The following is a 26,080-nucleotide window of genomic DNA, read 5'->3' as shown; positions in this document are numbered from 1 at the left end:
AACAGTGAACAGTCCCACCTAGGAGAGGCAACTCCAATAAGGGTAGAGTCGCTGAGAAAATCTGGGAACTCTGGGGTCCCTGCTCCAAATACCCCATTTCAGCTCGGACTCCTCAGCTACCTCTATTCCCGTCCCTTCTCTCAGATCCAGAAATGAAAGCAGGAGAGGTGGGGTGTTGTTTGGGGGAGGCCCCTCATTCTAGGCGGCCCAGAGGCTCCCTCCCCTCCTCCCATATGAAAACAAAAACTTACAAAGGGGGGGGGGGAAATCCTCACCAAAAAAAAAAAAAAAAAAAAAAAAAAAGAAAGAAGAAAGAAAAAAAAAAAAAAAAAAAGGCGGGGTGTGGAGAGGGGAGAAAAGAAAAAAAAAGAAAGAAAAAAGAAAAAAAAGGAGGGAAAGAAAGAGAAAATAACACTTTGTTTTCTATTAAAATCAACAAAATGCAATATATACAGATATCACACAGACCCGGGCCCTGGGAGAGGAGGGTCAGGCCCAGCCAAGCGTCGGGAGGAAGGAAGAAGGGGGTCAGTTCAGAGCTGGGGGAGGGGGCTTCTGGGCCCCTTCCCCAGCCATCACTCAATCCTGCCTATGACTACCAGAGGGGGGGGGTGCAGTCAGGCCTACCCCAGCCCCTTCCCACGAGGAGCAGGACTACACCCAGGAGCAGGACTACACCCGAGCTGAGGTCAGGAGTTGGGGGTGGGGTGGGGGAGGGGAGGAGAAGGAAGAAGGGGCCGGGAGGAGGGTGGGAGCACACACCACAGGCCTCATCCCACTTTCTGGGGGTTTGAGGCCCTCACTCCCTGCTCGTAGGTGACCCGCTGGCTGATGAGGTATTGAGCGGCTTGTGTGGCCGCAGGGCTGCCTGTGATGGTGACCCGCCGGTTCCGCGTGCCAGGCAGGAACTCTCCCTTCTTGGAGATCTGGATGCGCGCGCCTGTCAGCTCCTGGTACTCCACCAACGTCTTGCCCCCTTTGCCCAGGATGGCCCCCACCAGGTTCTCAGGCACCGCAATCTCCACCAGCTCCTTGGCACTCTCGGCTGCCAACTTCTCCGCCGTCAGGAAGCCCCCGGCGGCCCCGGCTGCAGCTGCGGCGGCCACCAGCGGGCCACCCCCACCGCCCGCCCCGCCGCCGGCTCCGGCCCCGAGGTAGCCGTTGGCGGCTGCGGCCAAGGCGAAGGACCCCAGGGCTCCGGGGGGCGGGGGTGGAGGCGGGGCGGCCCCTCCGGCGGGCCCCGCCCCAGCCTCCCCCGCGTAGGACGCCAGGAGGTTGGCTGCAGCGGCGGCGGCGGGGTTGGCACCGGCGGCCACGGCGGCCAGGACCCCGGAGGCCGCGGCCGAGTTGAGGCCCAGGCCGAGGGAGTTGGTGTTGTAGCCGTAACTGGCCAGCGTGTTAAGCGCCGTGCTGATGGCCAGCAGGTCGGTGCCTGAGAAGGCAGGCAGGGCGGCCGGAAAGGCGCCCACGCCCGCCAGCCCCGCGGGGCCCAGCAGGCCCGAGGCGGCAGCGGCCGAGGCGGCGGCGGCGGCGGGCAGCACGTCGGCGGGGCTGGCGTACGGTGAGCCGGTGGGGTTGGAGTTGGCCACGGGGCCAGCCACGTTGGCGTAGCTGATGTTGAGGCAGCTGCTGCTCTGGGGGTCTTCCTGTACCTTCTGCACGATGGCGCTCACGGCCTTGTGCACCTGCTCCGGCTCGCCGCTGACGGTCACGACGCGCTCCTGAAGGTTGATGCCCTCCGGCTTCTGGGACAGCTGCACCCAGGCACCCGACTGTTCCATCACGGCTTTCACGGTGGCGCCCCCTTTGCCGATGATCAGGCCCGCGGTGCTATTGGGGACGATCAGCTTGGCCTGCGTGTGGGGCGAGAGGGAGGGTCTTTAGGACGGTGAGTGGAGACTGAACCTTAACGTTAGGCAAGGCCTTGCACTCTTCACTCGCCCTGCTCTCCCCTGGCCCAGATCAGGCCCGCTGTGCCCCCTTGAAAAAATAGCGAAATACTTTCATATTGGTTGGTTAAAAAAAAAAAAAAAAAAAAAAAAAAAAAAGAGCTAGTACTCCAAGTTCTCTTGGTAGGTTCTCAGGCACCCTGTCCTGTGTCCCTGGACCCCTGGGATTTCCCTTCCCTCCAGCACCTTAAAGACTTAATGGCTAACCCAGTGGGTGCCCTCCAGGACAGCGGGTGCTCCCAGCTTGCACTGGTGTTCATGCCTTCTAGAAATACTAAACACTCTGACTCCCAGCCCCAGAAAAGGAGTCATTAAGTCTCATTTTACAGAGGAGTCACTTGCGACCTAGGAGAGAAAGGGACTCCCCCCAGGGTTACCCAGATTGTGGAGAAGCTGCAGTCTGGCCTCTTGGATTCCTGCTCCGTGGTGTTTCCCACCCTACTGGCAAGGTCACTGCGCTTAACCCTCTTTTTGTTATGGGTCAGATTGTTGCCCCCGACATTCAGATGCTGCAGTCTGATCCACCCCTCCCCTGTACTTCAGGATGTGACAGCATTTGGACAGAGGGTCTTTAAAGAGGCAATGAAGGTTAAGTGAGGTTATTGGGGTGGGTCCTAATCCAAAAGGAATGATGTCCTTATAAGAAGGAGAGCTTAGAACACAGGCGCACACAGAGGAAAGACGGCGTGAGAATGCGGAGAAGAGGACAACCATCTCCCAGCCCAGGAGAGAGGCCTTGGAAGAAACCAGCCCTGCCCCAGATCTCAGACTTCTAGCCTCCGGAACTATTGAGAAAATGAATTTCTGTTGCTTAAGCCACCCGGTCTGCGGTCTGTTGTTACGGCTGCCCTAGCAATCTAATGCAGTTGTCCTAGCTGTAAAATGAAGATAAACCTCACATCTGAGAGGATTGGGCACTTAAATACACTGGTCCCCTTCTCGGGTGCAGAAAGGCCCATCTTTTGCTGCTGAAAATCTGATCTATCTTAATTCTGGGGGTGGGGGAGGGGGAGCTTTCAAAACCAAAAGTCTCCTTTGGCATATCCAAGAGCACTTCTACACATAGGTTCCTCTTGCTCAATCCTCTCACACCTGCCGGTTCTACCCGCTAAAGCCCCCGCCTCCCCTCTCTGCCTCTGAGCTGGACCCCAGGGTTGTTTGGGAAATTTGTGGGAGAGCTTCTGGTTGTCATGACGACTGAGGGGGCAGATGCGGGCACGCTGTGGGCCTGGGCTTTGGATGTCAGTTCTTTACAACATCCAACCGACCAATCGTCTGCCCGTATGACTTTTTAAGTGACTCCCTGGACATTCGTGTTGGCAAAAAGTCCGTTTATAAAATTCAGAGCCCAGACCTGAACCCCACGATCCATATAAGTGCCGAGTATTTTCTTTTTCCCACGTGGTTAAGAGCTACTGAAATTTCCAGGAATGCAACTAATCTGTCAAGGAAGGGAAGATTGTACTTCATTTTGTTCTGAAATTTACCAAGACTGGTTCATCGTTTCAAAAAAAACAACCATGATAACAGTAGTAATGCCATGTGTCTTATTTGCATCTCTGATAAGACACCCTGGTTCACTGTGTTTGTCACTGTCTCGGACTGTGTTAGGTGCGAGCAGCTAACTATGGCACTACATCTGCTGTAGTAACATGTAACATTTACCTATTAAAATTCATCTCATTTCATAACACATCACCTTCCTTTCATTTCTCCTTTATGTAAAGAAGTCTTACGGGATAAAGAAATTATACACGCATACCATGGAATATTCCTTGGCAATCAATTTAAATGAACAAAGTACTGATCCAGGCTACAACATGGTTGAAGCTAGAAAACATGCTGTGTGAATGAAGCCAGACACAAAAGACCATATATTGTAGGATTCCGTTTATATGGATGTTCAGAACAGGGAAATCTATAGAGACAGAAAGTAGATTAGTGGTGGCTTAGGGCTGGGGGCTGGTGCTGAGCTGTGGGGATTGAGGAATGCTAGCTAAGGGGATCAAGGTTTCTTTATGAGGAAATGAAATGTTCTAAAATTGATCGTGGGCATGGATGCACAATTCTGAATATAATAACTTTGAACTGCATGCTTTCAGTGGGTGAATTGTAGGTATGTGAATTAATATCTTAATAAAACTGTTGAAAATCTTAAGGGATTTAGATAGGCAATGCATCTACATTATATGTGCTTTCCATGCACTGAAATGAGTGTGTGTGTGTAATTTCAGAGGAAAGAGGGCTGGGAAAATATTTGTAGGAGAAAGAGGGCATGGGGTTTGACAAGCCTGAGAAGCACTGCTCTACTTGCTCTGTTCTTTGTTGATCTGAGTTCGACTTTTCCCTCCCCGCCTCTTGCTGACTCCATGGCAGGCATACTAGGCTCCCTGCTGTTCCTCCAAGTTGCAAGCTTTGTCCAGATTCAGGGCCTTTGCTCCTGCTATGCCCTCACCTAGAATGCTCCTTCCCAGAAAAGGAGGCTCACCTCATCATTCAGGTCTTTGCACTAAGGCACAAAGAGGCCTTACCACCCCAATTATTGATGCTTGTTTATTTGCTTATTTTATGTCCCTGGCAGAGACACCTCCAGACTTGTATCCAATTGCTAACTTCATATCTCTGGAATGATGTCAAATGGACACCTCAAACTTAAAATCCAAAGTGGAGGGGCGCCTGGGTGGCTCAGTGGGTTAAGCCTCTGCCTTCGGCTCGGGTCATGATCTCGGGGTCCTGGGATCGAGCCCCGCGTCGGGCTCTCTGCTCAGCGGGGAGCCTGCTCCCTCCTCTCTTTCCGCTTGCCTCTCTGCCTACTTGTGATCTGTCTGTCAAATAAATAAATAAAATCTTAAAAAAAAAAATCCAAAGTGGACCACCTCATCTGCTCAGATGTGTTTCTACCATGGTCTTCCTCATTTCAGTATGTGGGAAATGCACCCTTTCCCTTCTCAGACTCAAGACTTATAAGTCCTCTCTTTCCCTGCCACTCAGCATCCAATCAGCAATTCTGTTGACTCTATCTTCAAAATATATAGTAGATAGGGTGCCTGGCTGGCTCAGTCAATAGAGTGTTGTGTAACTCTTGCTCCTGGGGTTGTATGTTTGAGCCCCATGTTAGGTGTAGAGATTACTTTAAAAAAATCTTTAGGGGCGCCTGGGTGGCTCAGTGGGTTAATTGGGCCTCTGCCTTCGGCTTGGGTCATGATCTCGGGGTCCTGGGATCGAGCCCCGCATCGGGCTCTCTGTTCAGCGGGGAGCCTGCTTCCTCCTCTCTGCCTGCTTCTCTGACTACTTGTGATCTCTCCCTCTGTTAAATAAATAAAATCTTAAAAAAAATCTTTAAAAATACATGTATAGTAGACTATTCTAGATTAAAAGAGACTAATAAGTTTTAACAACTCAATGCAATGCAGAAATACTGAATTTTGGATAGGAAAATACTTTATAGACATAACATATTTTGGAACAATGTGAATGTGAACTTTTTACTAACCGAGAGCATGGAATTGGTGTTAATTTTTGTAGGTGCGATAACAGTAACATAACAAAACAGGACACATCCTTAGTCTTGGGAGACACATGCTCAAGAACTGAGGGATAAAGAGTCACGAGGTCTATACTTATTTTCAAATGGATCAGCAAAAACAAACCACCCAACAACCAAGCAAATAAAGCTAACAAGTGCTTGTGTGTGTTCATGTGTGTAAAGAGATAAAGCAAATGTTAATGCTTACTGAGTCTAAGGGCAGTGTATAGAGAGTTCATTGTATTATTCTTCAACATTTTCAAAATAAAAGGAGAAAAAAAATGCCCCAGGACTCTTTCCCCCTCTTTTTTCTGCTTTGTCTTTTGTCATAGCACTTTTCACTCTCTGACTTTTTTATTTGCTTGCTTGTTTTCAGTTTCCACATGAAAGAATGTTAGATCTACAAGGGTAGAGATATTTGTCTGTATTGTTTACTACTGGGTTCTCGGTGCCTAGGGGAATGCCTGGTATGCATTCAGCAAAGACTGTGTGAATGCCTTGGACTCTCCAGACATTTGTTCAGGTTGGAAATCTTGGCTCCACCACTGATGCTGGGCAAGTGACCTAACCTCTTTGAGACTCAGTTTTCTCATCTATAAAATGGGGATATCCATCCCTCCTCCACAGATTTATTATGAAGCTTAACTGAGATCATTCATGAAATGATGAGCTTGATTCAGGGACCAGTGCCCCTTAGCTATGTTTCTGCTTGGCCCTTATGGGCAGGCAGATCATTATCCATTAGTCAAACAAGCAACATTTTTTGAGCACCTACTATGTGCTGAGCGTATGGTGCTATGTGAGTGTCCAGGTAATATGTGCTCATAGTAGATGCTCAAGAAATGGTTGTTGTCATTGTTACCTCCATGGGCTGACCTGGATTTAAATCTCACATCTGTGGTATAGTTGTTTTAAAAAATAGTCTGACAGTTCTTCGAAAGGTTAGATCTATCATCTGACCCAATTCCATCCATAGGTATATGCTCCAAAGAACTGAAAACCATACCCACACATATGTTCATAGCAGCATTCTTCATAATAGCTAAAAGAAACAACCCAAATGACTATCAACTGATAGACAGACAAAATGTGATAAATGCATATGGTGGGATATTATTTGGCCATAAAAAGGAATGAGGTTTTGATATATGTTACAGTACGGATTAATCTTGAAAGCAGTACGCTAAGGGAAAGAAGCCAGACACAAAAGGCCATGTGTTATGTCATTCAATTTATATAAAACATCCAGAATAGGCAAATCCATAGACACCAAAAATAGGTTACTGGTTGGAAGGGACAGGAAGGGGGAGCTGGGACAATGGACAGTGACTGCCAAAGCATGTAAGGCTTCTTTTTGGAGTGGTGAAAACGTTTTGGAATTACATTAGGTGATCAGTGCACAACTTTGTGAATATATTAAACAGCACTAAATGGTATACTTTAAAATGGTAAACTATACAGTATGGGAATTATATCTCAATTTTTTTAATATCTCAATTTATATATTCAAAAACGTCATCAGAAAAAGAGTCCGGCAAGTCAAGAGGCTAGAACCAGACCTAAGAATCAAAAGGTATTTAGTATGATACAGCATTCAGAGGAAAAAAGAAAGGATGAATTAACTATTCACCAAAAATGGTGAGAGCAAATGCTTTCACCTTTCTGTGCCTCATTTCCTCTCCTCCAACACAGATGTAACCACAGCTACTCCATACAACCATTGGGAATATTCAATGACTGGAGTGCCTGTCACATGGGAAGCCCTCGGCAATGGTTAACTGTCTTCCTGATGGGCCCAGGTGGTAGACCCACAGCATCTCAGAGAGATCACAGGTGCAGTTTCATAGAATCCTGGAGTGCCAGGACATCAGTCAGAACAGTAGAGTCTTAGAATAATGTACATCAAAAATCTTGAAATCACAGAGCCATAGAATTGTAGGAGTTTTAGGGCCAGAAAGACCTCAGAGAACATCTGTTCCCCTGATTTGCAAGTCTGTGGAGATTTTCAAATAGTAATAGTAGAGTAATAATTTTACAGCTAACGGTCCTTCCATTTGCCCGACCCTTTGGTAAACACTTTCATATGGTGTTTCACTTTCAAACACTATATGAACACTTTCAAACACTTTTCATAATCATATAGTCACTTACTTAATCTCTACAGCAACCTTACAAGAAAGAATAGGCAGACACTATTATTATCACATTTTATGGCTTGGAAAACAGAAGCAAGAGAGGTTAAGTAACTTGCTCAAGGTCATACAGATAGTAATAGAGCCAGGATCTGATCCCAGTCCAGAATCTATGTTCAGATTTCCAAGCCTTCACCCCAGAAATTCCGATTCAGTGGCTCTAGGCTGGGAACCAAGAATCTGGATTCTAAGACACCTAGATGATTCAGATACCAGCCAAGGCTGAGAACCACTGGTATAACCCAGAGGTGGCAAAGTGGGGGTCCTTGGGCCGCAGGTAGCCCCCAGCCACATAGTGGTTTTAAGGTTGAGCCAACCTTTAAAAATCAGTTGATTTCAAATATTTCTGGCTTCTTCTGAAAAATTTGTGAGATGTGGCAACACTTTGTCTACATTCCCAAAGGGTAAGAATTGAGTTGAGTTGAATAGTAGCTGCCCCCTTTAGGGATAGCATCATATCTCTCTGGTGAGGCCAGAGTCCTCAATTCTTATGTTCCCTGGCTGAATCTTGGAGGCATTTCAATTTATAATCCCTGGTTTGGCCCAACTTCCACACTGTAAAGTAAGGAAACTGAGGCTTACAGAAGGGAAAGGAACCTAGAGTAACACAGCAAGTCCAATGTAGAAAGAGAGTAGACCCGTCTCCTGACTTAAAAATCCCATAATAATATCAGCAGCTAACATTTTTTGAGAACTTTCTATGAATTAGGAATTCATGCTAAGTGCTTTTTAAACAACAGTGAACACTGATCACTGCCCTTAAGTAGGTGCCATAATGAATCTCATTTTGCAGGTGAGAAAAATGAGGCATGGAGAAATCAAGTCACTTATTCAAGGTCGCCCAGGTAAAGAAATAAGTTATCAGACTAAAATTCAACTCAACATCTGACTCCAGAGCCTTCAGCCATTATCTCTTTCATTCTTTAGAGCCCCCTAAGTAATGAATAAGGAGAGGAAAAATCCTGGTCCTATAACCTTTCGATTCCACTATCTCAGAGTTTCTGTGGATTAGAGGGAGGGGTGAAAGGATCAGGTGCAGACGGTGTTGACCCCATTTTCCCTGAAGCATGTGCAGACTCTTCATGAACTCTTAGCCCTCTGTGGCCGCGACCAAGGTGGAGGAAAAAGGTGATATTCTTGCCACCGTGTAAACGGCGTGGCCTGCTGGTGGGAAGGAATTCGGGAGAGACCCGGCAGAGCCGCTTCAGCACCAAGGACAGCAGCCACTTTCCAAGCCCCAAGCCCCAAGTCTTTTTTGGGAATGATTCGCTTGGCAGCATTCTTCCAGGGCTTTCCGCCCACCATTTCCCCAGGAGCTCGGGGGAACTCAGGTCCGTGGTTTCTCCCATCTCAGGGTAACTGAATTCCTAAGAATTCCGGATTCCTTTTATCGAGAGTCTCTCTCTGGTCTTTGTTTCTAGGCAGAAGTTAAGGAACCCTCATAAGGGTCCTGTCCTCCTGCCAGGGGCTCTTGCCCCTCTGCGTCGTGTTTGCAAGTATTTGGGAGTGGGTAAAGGGGGAGAAAATGGGGAGTGTGCACAGTTCCCCTGCCCTCTCCCTCCTACCCACCCAGGGCCACGCCAGGGGCTTTGCAGCAAGCCCACCTGCCCGGTGAACCCCGTGGTCATGGCAACCAGAGAGGCCGGGGTACTGATTGGTCCGCTCCCTGCCACGCCCCTACGCCACCGCTTCCCCGTAACTGAGGCAACCAAGAGGCGCTGTCCTCCTCCTTCCATCCCTCCTAGAGAGGGCTGTGTAGGAGAAGGACCTGCCCCCTCTCTCACTAGCAAAATACCCATTTCTCCCAAATGGTGGCTACACCATACAATAATTAAAGGAGAGAGGGAGTATGAGGCCATTTCTAAACTTTTCTGGATGTGGATGGGTTGTCAATGAAGTCACTTCCGGTGAGAACAGGAAGTGGGAGGCGGGTTGCTCTGGGAGACAATGGGATGAGGTGGAAGGAAGGAAAGGGTCTAGAGAATCCCAGGAAGGAGGGATAAGGTGTGCGGGGGGGCGCTAGTGGGGTGGCATCTAGGGCAAATTCTCCCAGACCTTCACTCCGTCTCTGCATCAAGCCCACTCTAAGAGGTTGGAGTCCCTAGGCTGACTCCCTAATACTACCTAATACAACTAATTACTACCATGTATTTGCTTGACAAATATCTTATCAGCGTTATCCCATTCAACTCCCACAGTAATCCAGTGATATGGGAGAAGTATCTTCTCCTGAACTTCACCGGCTTTACAGAAACCCAGTCTTTGCCCCTGCTGACCTGCTTGGCTCTGTCGGGGTTCATCGTGGTTTGGGGTTGAAGGATGTTGACCACCTCAGGCTTGGTCATTGCTTGTGGGATTTCTCGGACCTTCTCAGCAATAAAGCTGTGCACAGCATTCAAGGCCTCTGCTGTGCCCTGTACCAGGCATACTCGTTCTGTGGTTCCTGTTGAGCAAGGGAGAGAGAGGGCACCCTCATCACACAGGAATGAGAAGATTCCTGGGAGACAGGCCCCATTTAATGGAAAGAGAAACCTAGATCTAGAAAGTGGACCTAACCGGGCCCAGGGCACATGGTAAGCCTGGGGAAGTTGGCATGGACTCCCAGGCCATGATGGGTAGCTGGGAAAGTGAGTGGAATGCCTGTTTTATAATCTGCACTTTGTGTCCCTCCCCCAAAACAACCCCAGGGGATGGAAGAATGATGCTTAAGTGCTTTGCGATGCCCACAGCAGCCCTGGGCAGGGAAGACAGGGCTCAGCTGCCTCTTCCCAGTCCTTGCCGGCTCCTGGTTGCTCTGGCAACCATTCACTCACTACCTCCCCCCCCACCCCAGAAGACTAGAGCTCAGGCCTGCAACGGTTGCCACAGTAACTGGAACCCCCTTATCGGTCTGGCTGGCCGGGTCCTCAGCCCACCCCCAGGGGGACGAGGGACGAAGCCCTGTTGCCGTAGCAACCCCTGAAAGCCTGCAGCGAAGGCCTCTGGGCTTTTGGAGAGGATGGGGAAGGGCTGGGGGATGGGGGAGGCAGAAGAGAGACCAGAGTGCCTGCCTGGACCCACCAGATGGAGGGCTGAAGGGTGGGGGAGGGCAAGGGTATGGACAGGGAGAGCAGAGGCAACTTAGGGAAGGGTAGGGGCTCAGGGATGGAGAAAGGAGAGTGGGATGGATGCCTTTGCTGGAGAGTGTTCTAGATTTTGGCTGTGGTTCTAACCTAGGCACCCTCACTCTGCGTGCATATGTGTGTGTACTAGAGGTAGGGAGGCAGTGGGGAACAGAGAAACCAGCTCTGGGTGATGTTGGGATATGTGTGTGGGATAGAGCCTGGGTGACAAGCTGACCAGTGCAAATATATCTGTGTGGCTGTTTGGGTGAGTGGTGTGTGTGTGTGTGTGTGTGTGTGTGTGTGTATGAGCAGGTGTCCATGCATGTGTATACCTGGGCTGGAATGGCTCAGTTGTCTTTAGCTGTGTACGTGTATAAGAGAAAGAGTGGGAGAGACTGAGTTGTAAACCGACAGCACGACACAGTGAATCCAGTAACCATGTATGCACTCTTGTTCATGGGAAAGACTTTGAGTATCACTGCGATGTTCAAGGTTATGTGTGTACCATTTGTGAGACCGAGCTGCTTGTTCAGGAGAGTTTGAGAGAAAGAAACAAAGGATCTCAGGAAGCCGTGCTGATGCTGTATGATGAATGACTATCACTTTGAGACTGATGTCAGCATGAGCGTTGGCAGCAAAAAAACCATGAGACACCTTACAGTGTTCGAAAGATTATCTGGGTGCCTGGTGTGTGGCATGCGTGTCTATGTGCGTGAGCCTGTGTGTAGGAGACAGACAGACAAGGTTCTATCACTGGTGTGTGTCAATGTGAGCGAGAGAGAGAGAGAGAGAGAGAGAGAGACGAAAAGTAGACTCAAGCGTTAGTATGACAGGAGGACTGGTGTGTGTGTGTCTGTGTGTGTGTGTGTGTGTCTGTATGCATTACCGCCAGACAAAGACAGCTCTACTGTGACCGGCTGGTGTGAAAGTGTGTGCGCCTGGTCGAGCTGTGCATTTTTGCTGTGTAGAGTGGGTGTCTGTCTGTCTCTCTCTCTGGTGGGACTGCCTGTAGGGACCAGTTAGCTCCCTGGATCTATAAAAGGTCTTGAGCCCGTGCCAGGCTCCATGTGCCTGAGTGTCTGGGACATTTGGGGGTGAGGGTCCAGTCTCCCATGGGCATTCTAGCGCAGCACATTGGTGCCCCCACCCTGAGCCCTCACTGGCATCTCTCAGCCTGGCATGCCAGTCTATCCATATGTCCGGGTGTCACTGTCTTGGGGGGCACTTGGATAGTTGATAACCTCCATCTCCTCTGGGCCACTGTTCCTCACTTATTCCCCCCAACCCCAGAACAATGGACTGGTCTGAGCCAAGGGTGAGTCAGCGTGCAGGCTGCCTCCGTCTGGGTGTAAATAGGAAAGGGTGTGGGTCAGGGTGGGAACTGGAGGGGGGGGCCCTAGGGAGAGCCTGGCTTAAATGGGTCTGCTCTCCATTATGGCGAGGCTCCCTTCCAGCTCAGGGAGTCTGGGATTTCCCACACTTTGTAGTTCTCAACTGGGGTCCATGAGGGCTTTGGAGGGCTCGGTTAGCCTCTGAAAGAGTGTCCAATAATGACAGCTGGTGCTTACAAAATACCAAGCGTTTGGCACTATTCTAAGCACTTCGTATATATTTGTGCACTTCATGTAGGAGGTAGGCGCTATTATTATTCTCAATTTACTGCTAAGGACACTGAGGCACAGAGAAGGTTTGGGATCTGTTCAAGTTCACTCAGCCAGTAGTGGAAGTTCAGGGTCTGGAACCCAGATATCTGGCTTCAGAGTCTGAGCTTTTAACCACTGAGCCACCCTTGTGTTCGATGTGGGGTATGCAGACTGTGTGTGTGCTGGTGCGTGTGTTGGGAAGAAAGCATAAGATGACTCCGTTTTTGCTATCATATTTTTGATAGTAAAAAAGAGTAATGTATGGATTTATGAAGTAATCTCTCAAGATTTTGTACTTTAAGGCAATATTATACATCAGTAATTTTTTAAAAAGTGTGTGTTGTGTGTCTGTGCTTTTCTTCTGGGGACAGAGCTTTAGGCAAATGCTCCAAATCAGAAGCAGTTTGGAATCACTATGGTATCTGAGTGCGTGTACGTAAGTCTGTGTGTGGCTTTGGGCAAATGCCTGCTTCTTTCTGGGCCTCAGTTTCTCTATGAATGATCTGGAAGGATAGTCTGGGGCTTGGCGTTTCCTGTACCAAGGAGGGGACAACCTTTGTACTCTGCCCCTCTCTTGGGGATAACGGTCAGGTAGGTTTTTGTTTCATGTAGTAGACACAAGTGAGTGAGTGTGTGTGTGTGTGTGCATGCATGTGTATGTGTGTGTCCATCTGTCTGTGTGTTTCACCATTGTCATTTCTCATCTGCTCTGTCTGCTTCAGTCACAGTGAACAAACTCCCCCTCCAGCCTTTGAACATGCTAGTTCATCTTTCTGGAGTGCTCTTCCTTGCTTTTATCTAGCTCACTTTTACTTATTGTTCTGGGCCCCTCCTCCAGGAAGCCCTCCCTGACCTTTCCAGGCTGGGTCAGGTGCCCTGTCTGGGCTGCCACCATTCTCTGAGCATCCCTGTCCTAGCCCTGACCACACTGGGTCATTGCTGGTGTTCAGTCTGTCTTCCCAACTGGGCCGTGAAATCTGTGAGGGAAAGGGGGGGATATCTCAGTCACTGCTGCTGTCCTCATCTCTGTCCATAGAATAGGTAATCAGAGAATGTAGGTTGAATAAATGAATGAAAGGGTGTTAGTCAGGAGCAAAGTGAAAAATGCTCTTCCTTTCAACCGGTAGCACCCTCATTTCTTGTGTTCCTGTGGGTCCTAGGAAGTTGTAGGGGCTGGACTAGGATGTGTGGGGCCATGTCCTGAATCTATGAGGTGGCACAAGCTTTATGATCCGAAAATTCCATGTCAGCAGTGGGGAGGGGGCGCTGGACACATTCCTGGGGCTGGGGAGAAATGCTGGCTCATGTTGCTTGTTTGAATAGTATTTGGCCCAAGAAAGCCAATGACTGTCCCATCCTCTGGGGTTCTCAGATGCCTGGCCTGTGGGGTATGTCACTGAATTGGGAGGAGACGATGTGTTTCATGTCACAGAATGTGATCCAAGCATAAGGAACCAAGAGTCCTCGGACATATGCCCCAAGCAGAGGTCTTATCCATATCTTGTGGCCTAGGGGATGTGTGGGGGAAACTGGGCCAGGGTAGAAGAGGAAAGCAGGGTTGGGGGTGTGTGCCTGGTTCCCTGGACAGTTCCCTAAACCTCTTGCCAAAGCTGCTTAGTGAGATGGGCGGCAGGGTGGATGGAGGCAGGAGGGAGGGAGAGAGAGAGAGAGAGAGAGAGACAGACAGAGAGAGAGAATATGAATGTGTCCTGACCCTGGGCTCCAGCTTTGGTGTTTGACCTAAAAAATCCAAGGGGATTAAGGATGAACTAGAATCAGCTCTGGTCCAAAGATGCAATTCTGGGGGCCCTTCCTGGGGGACATCTCTAGATGTCAAAGCCCAGGCACTGGTCTTGGGAGGGGGAGCTAGAGGGGGTGATAGATAAAGCAGGGGACAGTAGAGGGAGGGAGGGGACTTAGAAATGTTATGGCCACCAGAGAGAGAGAGCTGGAGGAGAGGCAGAAAAGAGGCTGGTTTGGAGGAAGGAGAGAAAAAGTATGTGGGGGTTGAGACTGGGAAAGAAACATGAAGGGAGAGGTGGGTGACTAGAGTCAGGAAGAAATGAGGGGCAATCCAGCAGATCATTTAGGGGGTGTTACTGGATATTGGCTGAGTGAATGACTGGCCAGAGAGGGTTAAGGAGCAAGAGAAAGAAAAATATGAGACAATGCGAGGTGGAGGGCAAGAAAAAGATGGGGCGAGGGGTGGGAAGACGAGAAGGGGGAGAGAGAGGAGGGAGAGAGGAGGGAAAACAGAGATGGACAAGACAGACGGATGGGGACGAGGGGTGGGGGACAGCCAAACAGAATCAGAGAGATAGAAACAAAAAGAAGAGCAGGAGGAGCCAGAGAGAGGTAGATGGGAATGGAGACTTGGGGAGCAAGAGATGGGAAAGTCGGAAACAGAATGAGAGAGACATAGGGAAGAATGACGCAGATAGAGAAAACCAGTGGGACTCAAACTGGGCAAGATGGGGTAACAGAGAAATCCAAAGGGAAAGAGTGAGGGAAAAGAAGTGTGTGTGTGGGGGGGAGTGTGCAACACGGCTGGCTGGCCCCCCAACCCCAAGGGACACCCTGACACCTGCCTCCCTGCCCACCCCCCTCCAGCAACTCCAACTGACCCAAAGAGGCAGGTGTGTGGGAAGGGGCACATCTGCCAGCACATCATGCAAATGAGCTCATGAATATGCAGCAGGCCCATTGTCTTGCCCTGCCCCCACCCCCATCTGCTCAGGCCTGGCCCCTGGGGCTGAGGGCAGCTCTGTCCCCTTAGGAGGAGGGGAGAACCCCATCACTATGACTGCCCCAAGGGCAGCTCTTCCCCCTTATCCAGGGCCCAGGTGGGAGGGACAGGAGGCCAAAGGCAGAGTCCTGGGCCAGGGCTCACCCGGATAGAAGTCTTTGGACTTAGAGAGCTTGATGGTGGCTCCTGTCTCCTTCTGCAGCTGCACGATGGTCTGCCCGCCCTTGCCAATGATGGAGCCTGCCGCGTAGCTGGGGATCAGCACCTTCAGGAAATATTCGCCTTCCTCTGCAGGGGCACATGGGGAGGGGAGGTAAGGGAGGCCGGGGAAGGGGTCTTCCCCCTCAGCATGGTGTGGTCATAGGAAACCCCTGGCATCAAAGGAACATACAGGAGCAATGGCCATGAGAATAGCAGCAGGGAGAATAAACACATAATGATCTTCATTCATTCCCTCACTCATTCATTCATTCATTCCACAGATAGTTACTGAGCACCTGCTATCACACGCTTGGCAGTATTCTAGTGAAACAGCCGTGAGGAAAACAGACAAACTCCCTGATTTTGCAGGCAAATGAGGCAAATAAGGCCGAGAGAGTTTCAGTGATTCAGCCAAGAGCTCACACAGCTACATTCTTCTAGAAAGAGGGGGAGACAGACAGTATGCTTTATGTCGGATGGTGGTCAGCACCAAGAACACAAAAGGGGGCAGGAGAAGGGAAGGGGGATTGCAGGGGCTGTAGTGTCAGATCCGGTGGGCAGGAAAGCCCTCCCCAAGAATATGGCATTCTTTGTTTAACAAACACTTCTACAGAACCTAGTAAACACTAGACTCTGTTCCAAGTACTACACAAATATTAGTTCTTTTAATTTTCACACTGATGCTATGAAAACAGTACTTTGTAACCTGGCTTTAGAGTCCAGGCTCTGAACCCTTATGACTGATTGTTTTTCAGGCTGTGGAGGTGGGAATGGAAACATGTGCCTCCATGGGAGAGCAAGTGCAAAGGCCCTGGGGTGAGACTGTGCCTGAGTTGTGTGAGGGAAGGTGAGGTAGCCAGTGGAGCTGGGGCTGAAGCAGAGAGGTAAAGAGTGGAAGGAGGTGAGCGGCTGAGAGGGTTGGTGGTAGTGGTGGGGCCACAGTAGGCTCTTCAATTTTTTACTCCACGTGAGATGGGGTCCATGGGAACCAGAGATGGCTCTGAGCAGAGGAGGGGCAGGATCTGACTTAGGTTTCCAGAAGATCCCTCAGCGCTCAATATGGACCCTGTACTGGGCTGAGTGCTTTGCAAGCTTGACCTCAACCATTCCCTACAACTCCCAGTGAAGGAGTTATAATGAGTTCCATTTTTATGAGGGAGGAAACTGAGGTATGCAGGTGGTGAAGGCACCAACCCAAGGTCGGCTGCCCAAGGGCACCAAGAAAGTCACTGGTTTGAGATTCCAGTGCAATCCTGTTTCGTTCTTGGTTCTCACTTGCTTAGCACTTTCCGAAGACCAATGCACTCAAGGACAGTCTCCAAGACCCAGGGGTGGGGAGGTGGTGCCAGTGGTCCCTTGTGGGGCTGCAGTAATTCTTCATTAGGGACCAGTTTTCTTGGTCATGTGTAAAGTGCTTCGTTAATGCACTCAAGGTACATGCCTAACCTCTTCTACCTTCTAACCCAACTGCTGTCCCTAAGTTCTCATAGGGTAGAAATTCTGGAGCCTTCTCAGTATTAGATCCTCTGTGACTTGGCCCTGTACTTCTTTCCAGGTTCACGTCCTCATCTTCCTCTATGTGCATCGGACCTACTTCCTCTTAAACATTCCCTCCTCCCACCCACCTCAGGGCCTTTGCATGTTCCTTTTGCTTGGAACTTCCCTCCCACAGCAAATTCCTCTTGTCCTTCAGGTCCCCACTCAAATGTTGTTTCTTCTTGGAAGCTTTCCTGGAACCCTGAGGAGGAGATGGATCCTCTCCTGTTCGTTTTGTGCCTTCAGAACAAGGTACCACAGAAGTCCACTGGAGCTCACCCCTGTGTCCCAGGAACTCATGCCATGGCCCAGCACACAGTAGGCATGCAATAAACACTGGGGAAAGGAAGGGAGGAGCCAGGCCATTCTGCTTCCAAAGCTTAAGGTCTTAAAACATCCCCTAGTGGTTTTAAAATTTTTTTTCTTTTAAGCAAAGGAAACCTATTTTCAATGTCTCACATGAAACTCCAACACACAGAGCAGATAAAAGAGAAACTGTTCTGGTAAAAGTGGGGGCAGGGTGGGGGGAGGGGGTGGAAGCCTGCCCATCTCTGCCTGATCCCTTTAGATTGAAGGTTCTGGGATCCCTGATGTGTTAAGATGGGGGTGTGGGGGCAAGAGACTGGATGTGGTTTCATAGGTATGGGGAGGGGGTCCAGAATGAAGGGGTTGCCCTAAGCCCATGGCAATCCACTTAAACTTGCCTCATCAGACCATTAAACCTATTAAGTAATTAGCCCCCCAGAGTGCCTTCCCATCAATCATCCTGACCCCCCCTGAATTCACTTTCTTCCCTGGGCTCACAGAGGCAGCCTCTTGCCTGCCCCCACCCCTAAACCTGTCAAAGAGATGGGAGACCAATCCTCCATCCCTGAAAGGCTCAGAAAGATGGGGAGGGCATTCTCACAAAGGACTCTATCCGCTTTTTCCTTCTTTAACTTCAACCCCTATCTTCTCTCCAGCCAGGGCCTCTTCCCCAACTTCCTTCTTGAAGGTAGAAGATATTCATCTACTCTGAAGAAAACTGGGATTACATCCCCACCCCATTTTCTGTGCCCTCTGCCTTCCCCTTCCCCAGGAATCTCTGTATGCAACAGCAGAAACAGCTTTAGACTGAGTGTGAATTTTGTCCCTGACGGGATGCAGCGCCTTGGGCAAACCTCCTCACCTCGTGGGGCCTCAGTATTCTCATCGGCAAAATAGGGATATGAAAGCACTACCTCATGGGACTATGGAAATTAAGTGATAAACCGTAAAGTACTTAGGCTGGTCTCAGGCACGTGCAACACTTAAGAAACCTTAGCCATCATCACCTCCACTATCATCATGACATTTACCAATGTCAGAAACACAAGCAAAGTTCTTCTAACAGCGTCTGGCCCAGGATAAGTGCTCTGCAAGTGGGGAGACGAGCCTCTGAGGCCTGAGGTTTTCACTGGGCAATGGGAGAAGGAGGGGAGACCCCACTTCCTTCATCACTTCCTCCCTAGAGGATGTCCCAGGCCTTTCTCTGCTTCTTGGAGGAGGAATGAGCTCTCACTGATGGAAGCGAGAACCTGTCCCTCATCTCTCTGATTTTCTTCCTTCTTACACTACTTCTTGCCTTTGCCCTTGATGTATCCTCTCAGTACTGTTTCCTCCCTTCCTCCAACAAATCCTTCCTGAGCACCCACTCTGTGCCAGGCCTTGTTTGAGGTGCTGGTGACACAGCAGGGAACATGACACAGACCATTTCCTCCAAGTTCACTCACTTTTTAAAATTTAAATGCGCCTCTTTAAAGAGGACACCTAAAAACCACTGCTAATATTCAGAGTCTGAAGGCTGGTTATGTTTTCCCCTCCAAAGCATAGAATATAAACATACAATGGTTTAAAAAAAAAAAAAAGTTTGTCCATGGATCCTCTTAAGCCCCTTCCGGGTGCTTGAGGGTCCCTGTATCAGACTAGTACAAACCAGGAGCCTCGACCGGAAGCCAGCCTCCTATGGAGAATGACTAGGTGGGATCTCCCACTTGCAGAAGCTCAGAACACAGGACAGTAGTCCCCACTGTGGCCAACAGACCCCTCTGATCCTCTTCAGAATCCTTTGCATGTCTTTCCCATTTGGGAGTATGCTTGCCCCCTCCCCTTTAATGCACTCGGTGAGTCCCACGTCCCCCAGCAAAAAGCCAGGCCTCTCTTTCCAGCCTGCCTTGCACCAAGGGGAGACACACACCCTCAGCTGAAGGCGGAGCCCCCAGACCTCACATGCTCCCACCCGGTTTGAGAAACCAAGGCTCTGCCTGTGAAAAAGTTCTTCCTTCTACTGAAGTAGGATCTAAATGCCAGAATTCCACACCCACCCCGTTAGCTTTTCCGCTGGGGTTCAGGCAGCCCCCTTTACCCTTGACCATGACTGAAGAACTAGAGGTGCCCATTTCTCTCCTGCTGGTTTTCCTCCTGCTACAACTTCAAGCATTCCCACCTTGGGAAGGGGCAGTCCTCTCTTTACTAGTCTCCCCATCATCTGTTGTGCCTACCTTCTTCAGAAATGCTTCTGGAGTTTCCAAAAAGCAACCAATATCCCTCTCTCCTTAAATAATGGTGACCTAGGGGTGCCTGGGTGGCTCAGTGGGTTAAAGCCTCTGCCTTCGGGCTCAGGTCATGATCTCAGGGTCCTGGGATCGAGCCCCGCATCGGGCTCTCTGCTCCGCAGAGGGCCTGCTTCTCCCCTCTTTCTCTGCCTGCCTCTCTGCCTACCTGTGATCTCTGTCAAATAAATGAATAAAATCTTAAAAAAAAAATGGTGACCTATCTGAGAGATCTGGGGTGCTGTGTGGTAAGAGTCACACTTTTTATCAGAGAATTGACCCTGATAGGTGGTTTTAAAGGGGGGGTCACTAACGACCAAGGGAGAGCTGAAGGGGTGGGGGGTGTGTTGTTTTCAATGACAGGAGGTCTAGGGGAAACCAAAGTTGGGGTGCGAGCTTATGGGACCTGCTCTGGCTTGAGGGTTGGGGGCAGAAATATCGGTGTGTTCCATGGAGGTGTGAGGCGGAGGGGGTGTGATGTTGACACTGTTGTGGGAGCGTGTGGGGATGTGGCTGGTGGAAGACAAGACGACACGGTGGCGGGGAGCAGCACCGCTCAGGAGGGTGGGGACAGCAGGTGTGTGAGGCAGTCTGTGAATGACGGTGCTGCCCATTCCCGTGAGAAATGCAATACAACCGAAGCAGGGGGGAACGGCATGCCGAAGGTGTGATGCCATCTTCGAGCTGTGACACCGTCTCTGAGTGAAAGAAAGGTGGATGGGTATGATTTCCACAGGGTGAAGCACCGCGGGATAGCGCAACAGCGCAACAGGCTCCGATGACATTCTTGGTGGCACCGTTCGTAGTAACGACAGCTACTGTGTATTGATGATTTGCGGTGTGTATCATATATACAGTCCTATTTAAGCCACAGAAAAGCCCGGAGTGGTAGTAGCAGATCTTAATGACTCCCATTTTCCAGATAAGGAGACTGAGGCTTGGGGCAGTGAAATAAATTGTCCCACACCAAGCCCATGGCTGTGATGAGATGGACCCTGGAAGGTCTCACTCTTGGGGCTCTTAACTTTGGTGACATTGTGTTTATGGGAAACAGCGAGGATGCTGGGAGCAAGACCTGGAGGCTGGAAACTCATTCGGGGCAGGGGGTGGGGTGGGGAAGGAGGTGTGTGTGTGTGTGTGTGTGTGTGTGTGTGTGTGTGTGTGAGACTGGTGCACATGTGCGTGTGTCTATGGGCAAGGAACACCTTGAAGAGTTTCATCTGTATTCCGGGTGGGTTGCATCCCTTGGTGTTGTCCCGCTAGACTACAGCCCTTTGTCTCTCTGATGAGTGAGTTCCTAACCTGAGTTTCCATTAAACTCCCAGCCCCCCTCCCCAGTCCTCTTGTCCTTAAGTGCCTTGTCTCCCCACCAATGGTGTCTGGCAGTACCGGAGCCCAGACGTTAGTGGGAACAGCCCCCATCTCCTCTCTCAACCCCCAAGAACAGGCAGGAGTGGCAGGCAGGCTGGCTCTGCGGGCCCGAGCTTGATCGACCCCGTCTGCCATGCCTTGTCATTACATCCCCAGAAGTCTCCCTCAACCCTCTGGGCCTCGGCTTCCTCATCCAAAAATGGGGTTCACTATAGTGTCTACCCATATCATGAAGCCAGTCTCCCAAGTTCAAACCCCAGCTCTGCCTCTGATTAGCTGACTGACCATAGGCAAGTTACTTAGCCTTTCTGTGCCTCAGTGTGACATCTGTTAAGAAGGGGAACATACAAGAATTGTAAGGAGTACATGATTGGTCTGTGCCGTGCACAGAGTCTTTTCCATAAGACTTCCTGGTGCTCTGCAGACCATAGATATTAGCCATTATTATAATTTACTGTGGTTAATTATTACATCACAGAGTGTGGGGAGAATTACATGACTTACTGCCTATAAAGCAGAGAGCCGCAAAACGGGTAGTGATTATTACTATTATCCTTGTGATTATTGTGATTTTCCCACTTGACAGATGGTGACTCTTGAGGCTCAGGAAAGGGGTGAGGTTAACAGAGCACCCCCACTCATGGCAGTATTATCGCAAGGAGCCCTCAATTTTGAGTTGAAAATCCCGGATCCTTGCCCAACGCTGTCTCCTGAGTGTCTCTATAAATGGAGGACTGTCCCTTTGCATCTCCGGACCTCAGTTTCCCCACAGGTCACCAGGAGGGGAGGTGGAAAAGCCCGGAGGGGAGGGTCCCTAAGGGCTCATCCTAGTTTTCCCCGCTGCTGAGGGAGGCAGGATGCCCAGGGTTAAAGCACATGAGCTCTGGAGCCAGACGGCCCAGGGTTGGATAGATCCCAGCTCCACCAATTTATGAGCTGGGTGACTTTGGGCAAAAGTGGCTTCATTTTGCTGAGCCTGTTTTCCTCATGCAAAAAAGCAGCTCAAATCCTCTCCCCCAGAGTGTTGTATTAGGAAATTAACCCATATCTTAGAGCCTGACTTCTAGTAGGTGCCAGGTACTTGGGCCTGACTGTGACTATTGTTAGGTTGAGCTGTCCCGAGCAATCAGATTTGGAGCACCTCAGCCCCTTTAAAAGAAGGATGAGATGCCCCACCACCACCACCACCACACACACACACACACACACACACACACACACACACACACACACACACAAAAGCAGGGGCAGGGCTGGGCTGCCAGGTCAGGCGCCCAGGGACCGCCTGGGTCCCTGCCTGGGTCCGCCTGGGTCCCTGATTCTCTCCAGCACTGGGAATGGCAGTGGGGCAGGAAGAAGGGAAGGAAGTTGGCTGGGACATATTCATGTGTGTGCTGGGGGTGGGGGGAGCAGGAAGAAGGACAGGAAGCTCCCTCCCACCCCTCCCCCAACTTCCCTTTCCTTCAATTTCTGCTGGACACCCTCTCACAGGCAGCCAGGGGGTCCCCGATTCCTGTCCCACCTGGGCAGGAGTTGAGGGGGAGGGTGGTGCTGGAATGGAGGAAAGAGACTTGGCTTGTGTTCCATGGAGGGGAGGGAGGTGGGAGGTCCCCACCCCACCCACTACAGGGCCTGGCGGAGTGGGGAGCATGCACTCTGACCCAGGTCATTCCTCTCCCATCCGGAGGAAAAGGCCAGAGGAAGCAGATTTTGTCCAAGGTGACCGCAGGGAGGGGCTTGTCTGCTCTGGGGTCTCCCTCCATCCAGGGAGTTAAGAGGCTGAGCTCTGAGACTCTGAAAATCCCTACCTCCTTCCTGAATCCCTGGCCAGAGAGACACCCGCTAGAGCGCCCCGCTTGTCTTTTATTCTCTGGTACACATACTTCCTCAGGTCACACACACAGTGGGGGCCCTCCTGTCTTACACACGTATACCTTCTGTGTTGTCAAACAGACATCACACACGTACACACACAATCCCTTGTCTCTCTCACACATAGAAACATTCCCCCATCTCTAGATCTCTAGTTACATACTCAACCATTTCACACACACCCCCTCCCCTTGTTATAGACACACACACACACACACACACACACACACACACACAAATCTTCCCTTTTCATACCCTTTAGATGTCATATACACACATTCCCTGTCACACAGGCACTATCTTTCCCTCCGTTGTTACACACCCTCGGGCAGCTCACCCACAGAGCCCTAACCTCTCCCGTCATACACCCACCTTCCCTTGTCGCACACGCCCCCTCTGATGTCACTGTTGCACACCTCCATGTGTCACACCCAGGCACAGCCTCTTTGGAGTCACACCCACACCCTTTTCTTGTCACATACCCTCACCAGCTTCTCCTGGTCCCACCCCACCCCAGACACGCCGGTGTCACACACACTGAACTGCCTTCCTTGATCCACACAGCCTCTCATGGCTCACACCCGGAGCTGGCCCATTCAGCTTCCCCCACACACCCCCTTGCATGTCACACACACCCTCTCACTTAATGTGTCACACTGCCACAGCCCCCCATCTAGGGTGACATGCACACACTTTCCCTTGCCACACGTACCCCTTTGAGGGTCTCAAACACAGAGCCCAGCCCCTCATCTCACCCTGTTTCTTAACACACACGCACACACATCTTTCCTGTCATATCCATGATCCTTAATGTCACACACCCAGGCCTTACAGGGCCCACACGCGCACATACACACAAATACACACACACCTGTCCCTGCTACATATTCTCCCACCTAGCTTTACACACCCACCCATTCCACCATCTCACCCAACACACCCACCCAGCTTGTCCCCACGCACAATCTCGCCCATGGCCCACTCACACCTCCCTCTGGGACAACCCTTGCTCAGGACATCCCCAGGGAGGGAGGCTGGGAAGCTCCAGGTCCACAGGCCTCCTCTACTCCTTCCCCTCCTCCTCGCCAGGACACGCCAGCCCGGGAACACCCCTGCCCCGAAAGGGTCACATCACACACCCCTCAAGGACACAGAGACGCCCGCCCAGAAGGACCCACGCCCCCCATCCTTTGCGCCCCCCAAGGACACTTAACCACCCCCTCCCCCCCCCATCCCCTCTCATCGCAGACAAAGCTCCCAGCCCCGGGCAGCGGCGAGAGGGGGAGGGGGTCCGGCCCCCTCCCCAACGCCCCTCTCAGCTCCCGGGTCTAGGGAGGGGCGCCCTTCCCCGCCCCAGAGCCCTTGCACCTGCCACGGCGGGGGGAGGAGGATGGAGAAAGGCGAGGCCCCCTGCCCGCTCCCCCACACCGAGTCGCAACCCTTTCTCACCTCCCGTGTTGCTGCGCTTAGTGCAGACCACCTCGGGGGGCGTTTCGAGGGGCCTCTTGCGGGAATCCGGGGCCTCGGGCTCCATGGGGGGGGCCTGGGGCGGCGGCTGCTGCTGCTGCGGCGGCTGCGGCGGCGGCGGCGGCGGCTGCTGTGGCGGCGGCGACGGCTGCTGGGGAGGCTGGGGTTGCGGCGGCGGCGGCGGCGGGGGCGGCGGCGGCTGCGGGGCCGCGGAGGCCGTGAAGAGGCCGTGCACCGCGCCGGCGGCCATCATCCTCATGGTCGGGGGGGGGGGGCGGGGGACGGGGGTGGGGGGAGGGGGAGGGAAGGGGATGTGGGAGGGGGAGGGGGCGGCGGCGGAGGGGGATGGGGGAGGGGGAACCCTGGAGAGGGAAGAAGGGAGGGAGCTGGTTCTGGGGGGCTGTCAGAGCCTGGAGAGCCTGGAGAGCGGATGTGAGCAGGACGGGAGGGCAAGGGGGGTCCCCAATACGGCCCGGAGAGAACTGAAGGGTGGGGTCTCTCTCAAGATTACCGAGACCAGGGACTGGCCGCGCCACTGGGGGCGGTCCGGACCCCCTTGTTTGCTCCCCCGGGTGGAGGGCCGAGCCCCCCAGACCCTGCTCGGGGCGGGGGGCCGGAGGAGGGGGACCGGAGGTGGGAGGCGGAGGCAGCCGCTAATGGAGACCCGGGGGGCGGCGGGTGCGGGCGGCAGCGGCGACAGGGCTGGCGGTGGCTGCTGGCCCGAGCATCTTCTTCCCGGAGGCTCCCACAGCGGCCTGGCCCCTCCCACCCGATCAAAGCCACGCCCATGTCGGTCAGGGCCGCGCCCTTCTGCGCCCCCATTGGTCTTCCCTTGAAGCCCGGACCACGCCCCCTGAATAGACCACGCCCCTTCCCGCAGCTGGGAGAGGGACCAGGCTCCCCCAGGCTACAGGAAGGACCCTGGGCTCATCTACACCTTCCGCAGCCCTCACCTGTAATGTACGTTTATTGAGCACTTACTGTGTGCTAACTCTGGTTCCAAGTAAGCGCTTCACAAACCTTACCACGTTTAATTCCAAGAGTAACCGACTCTGTCTGGTACTCTTACTATCCCCTTTTACAGAGAAAGAAACTGAGCCTCAGTGACGTCACTTGGTCCCAATAAGAAATCTCACTTCACATGTCTCCCACCTCTGACAGCTGGGAAGTTCCCTCTCGAATCTTTCATTCATCTCTTGAAGAATCAACACAGGATTTCTGCAAGGGCTCAGGGAATTGAATTTAATGAATACCTGTGTTAGCCGTGTAGAGCTGAGCTTAACATCCAGGTGGTGCCCAGGTCAATCAACATCACTTACAAACCCCCTACTACGTGTCAGACACTGTCCCAAACACTGGGGTACAAGAGGGAACAAAACAGTCTTGGCCCTTGTAGATAGACAAAGTATTACTATTCATGTCATTAAGAAAACCTGATTCTCAAACAACAAAGTGGACGCTCAGGAAAATGGAGTGTGGCTCATCCAAGGGCACACAGGTAGACAGGCAGAGAGGAAACAGGGATTTGAACTCAGGACAAGCTTAATTTCAGAACCTGAAGTAGGGGGCCCTTCTTTGGAGTGGATCATTGCTAATATTCAGTGTTCTCCCTGAATTCCTTGTCTTCAAGGATTCTTCCTATGTCAGCCAGACACAAGATTAGGCTCAGAGGGGGCTTAGGTGGGGGTAATTGTGGCAGCTGGGGGCCCTCCCTCTGCTCCATCCCACTCTGCCCCTCCCTTGTCATGCTCTCAGGTCCCCAAGATGGGGACGGTAGCAGATGGCCTGGGGAGGATGAAGTGGCCTCCCATCTGTCCCCTCCCCCCCATTGTCCCCAGAGCCAAGGGGGATTTGAGGGAGTTGTGGTCCACTGCAGTCTGGATCCTCCCCCTCCGTCTTCCTG

The 26,080-nt window shown here is 51.5% G+C and overlaps 1 protein-coding gene across 1 annotated transcript; it reads right to left on the bottom strand.

Annotated features, from left to right (window-relative positions):
* Window positions 1-398: 398 nt before the first annotated feature.
* Window positions 399-24,333, bottom strand: NOVA2 (NOVA alternative splicing regulator 2). Its single transcript, XM_045077144.1, has 4 exons — window positions 24,160-24,333; window positions 15,305-15,448; window positions 9,944-10,110; window positions 399-1,853 (listed from the first exon to the last, which is right to left on the bottom strand). Exons 1-4 carry the CDS (start codon window positions 24,242-24,244, stop codon window positions 771-773), a joined length of 1,479 nt encoding a protein of 492 aa, XP_044933079.1. The 5' UTR covers window positions 24,245-24,333; the 3' UTR covers window positions 399-770.
* Window positions 24,334-26,080: the final 1,747 nt, after the last annotated feature.

This window comes from Mustela putorius, unplaced genomic scaffold (assembly GCF_011764305.1).
Source record: "Mustela putorius furo isolate JIRA1106 unplaced genomic scaffold, ASM1176430v1.1 tig00000196_pilon_pilon_pilon, whole genome shotgun sequence".
Taxonomy (NCBI): Eukaryota; Metazoa; Chordata; class Mammalia; order Carnivora; family Mustelidae; genus Mustela; species Mustela putorius.
The sequence above is the reverse complement of the archived record's forward strand: the minus strand, read 5'-3'. Positions and strand labels throughout refer to the sequence as shown.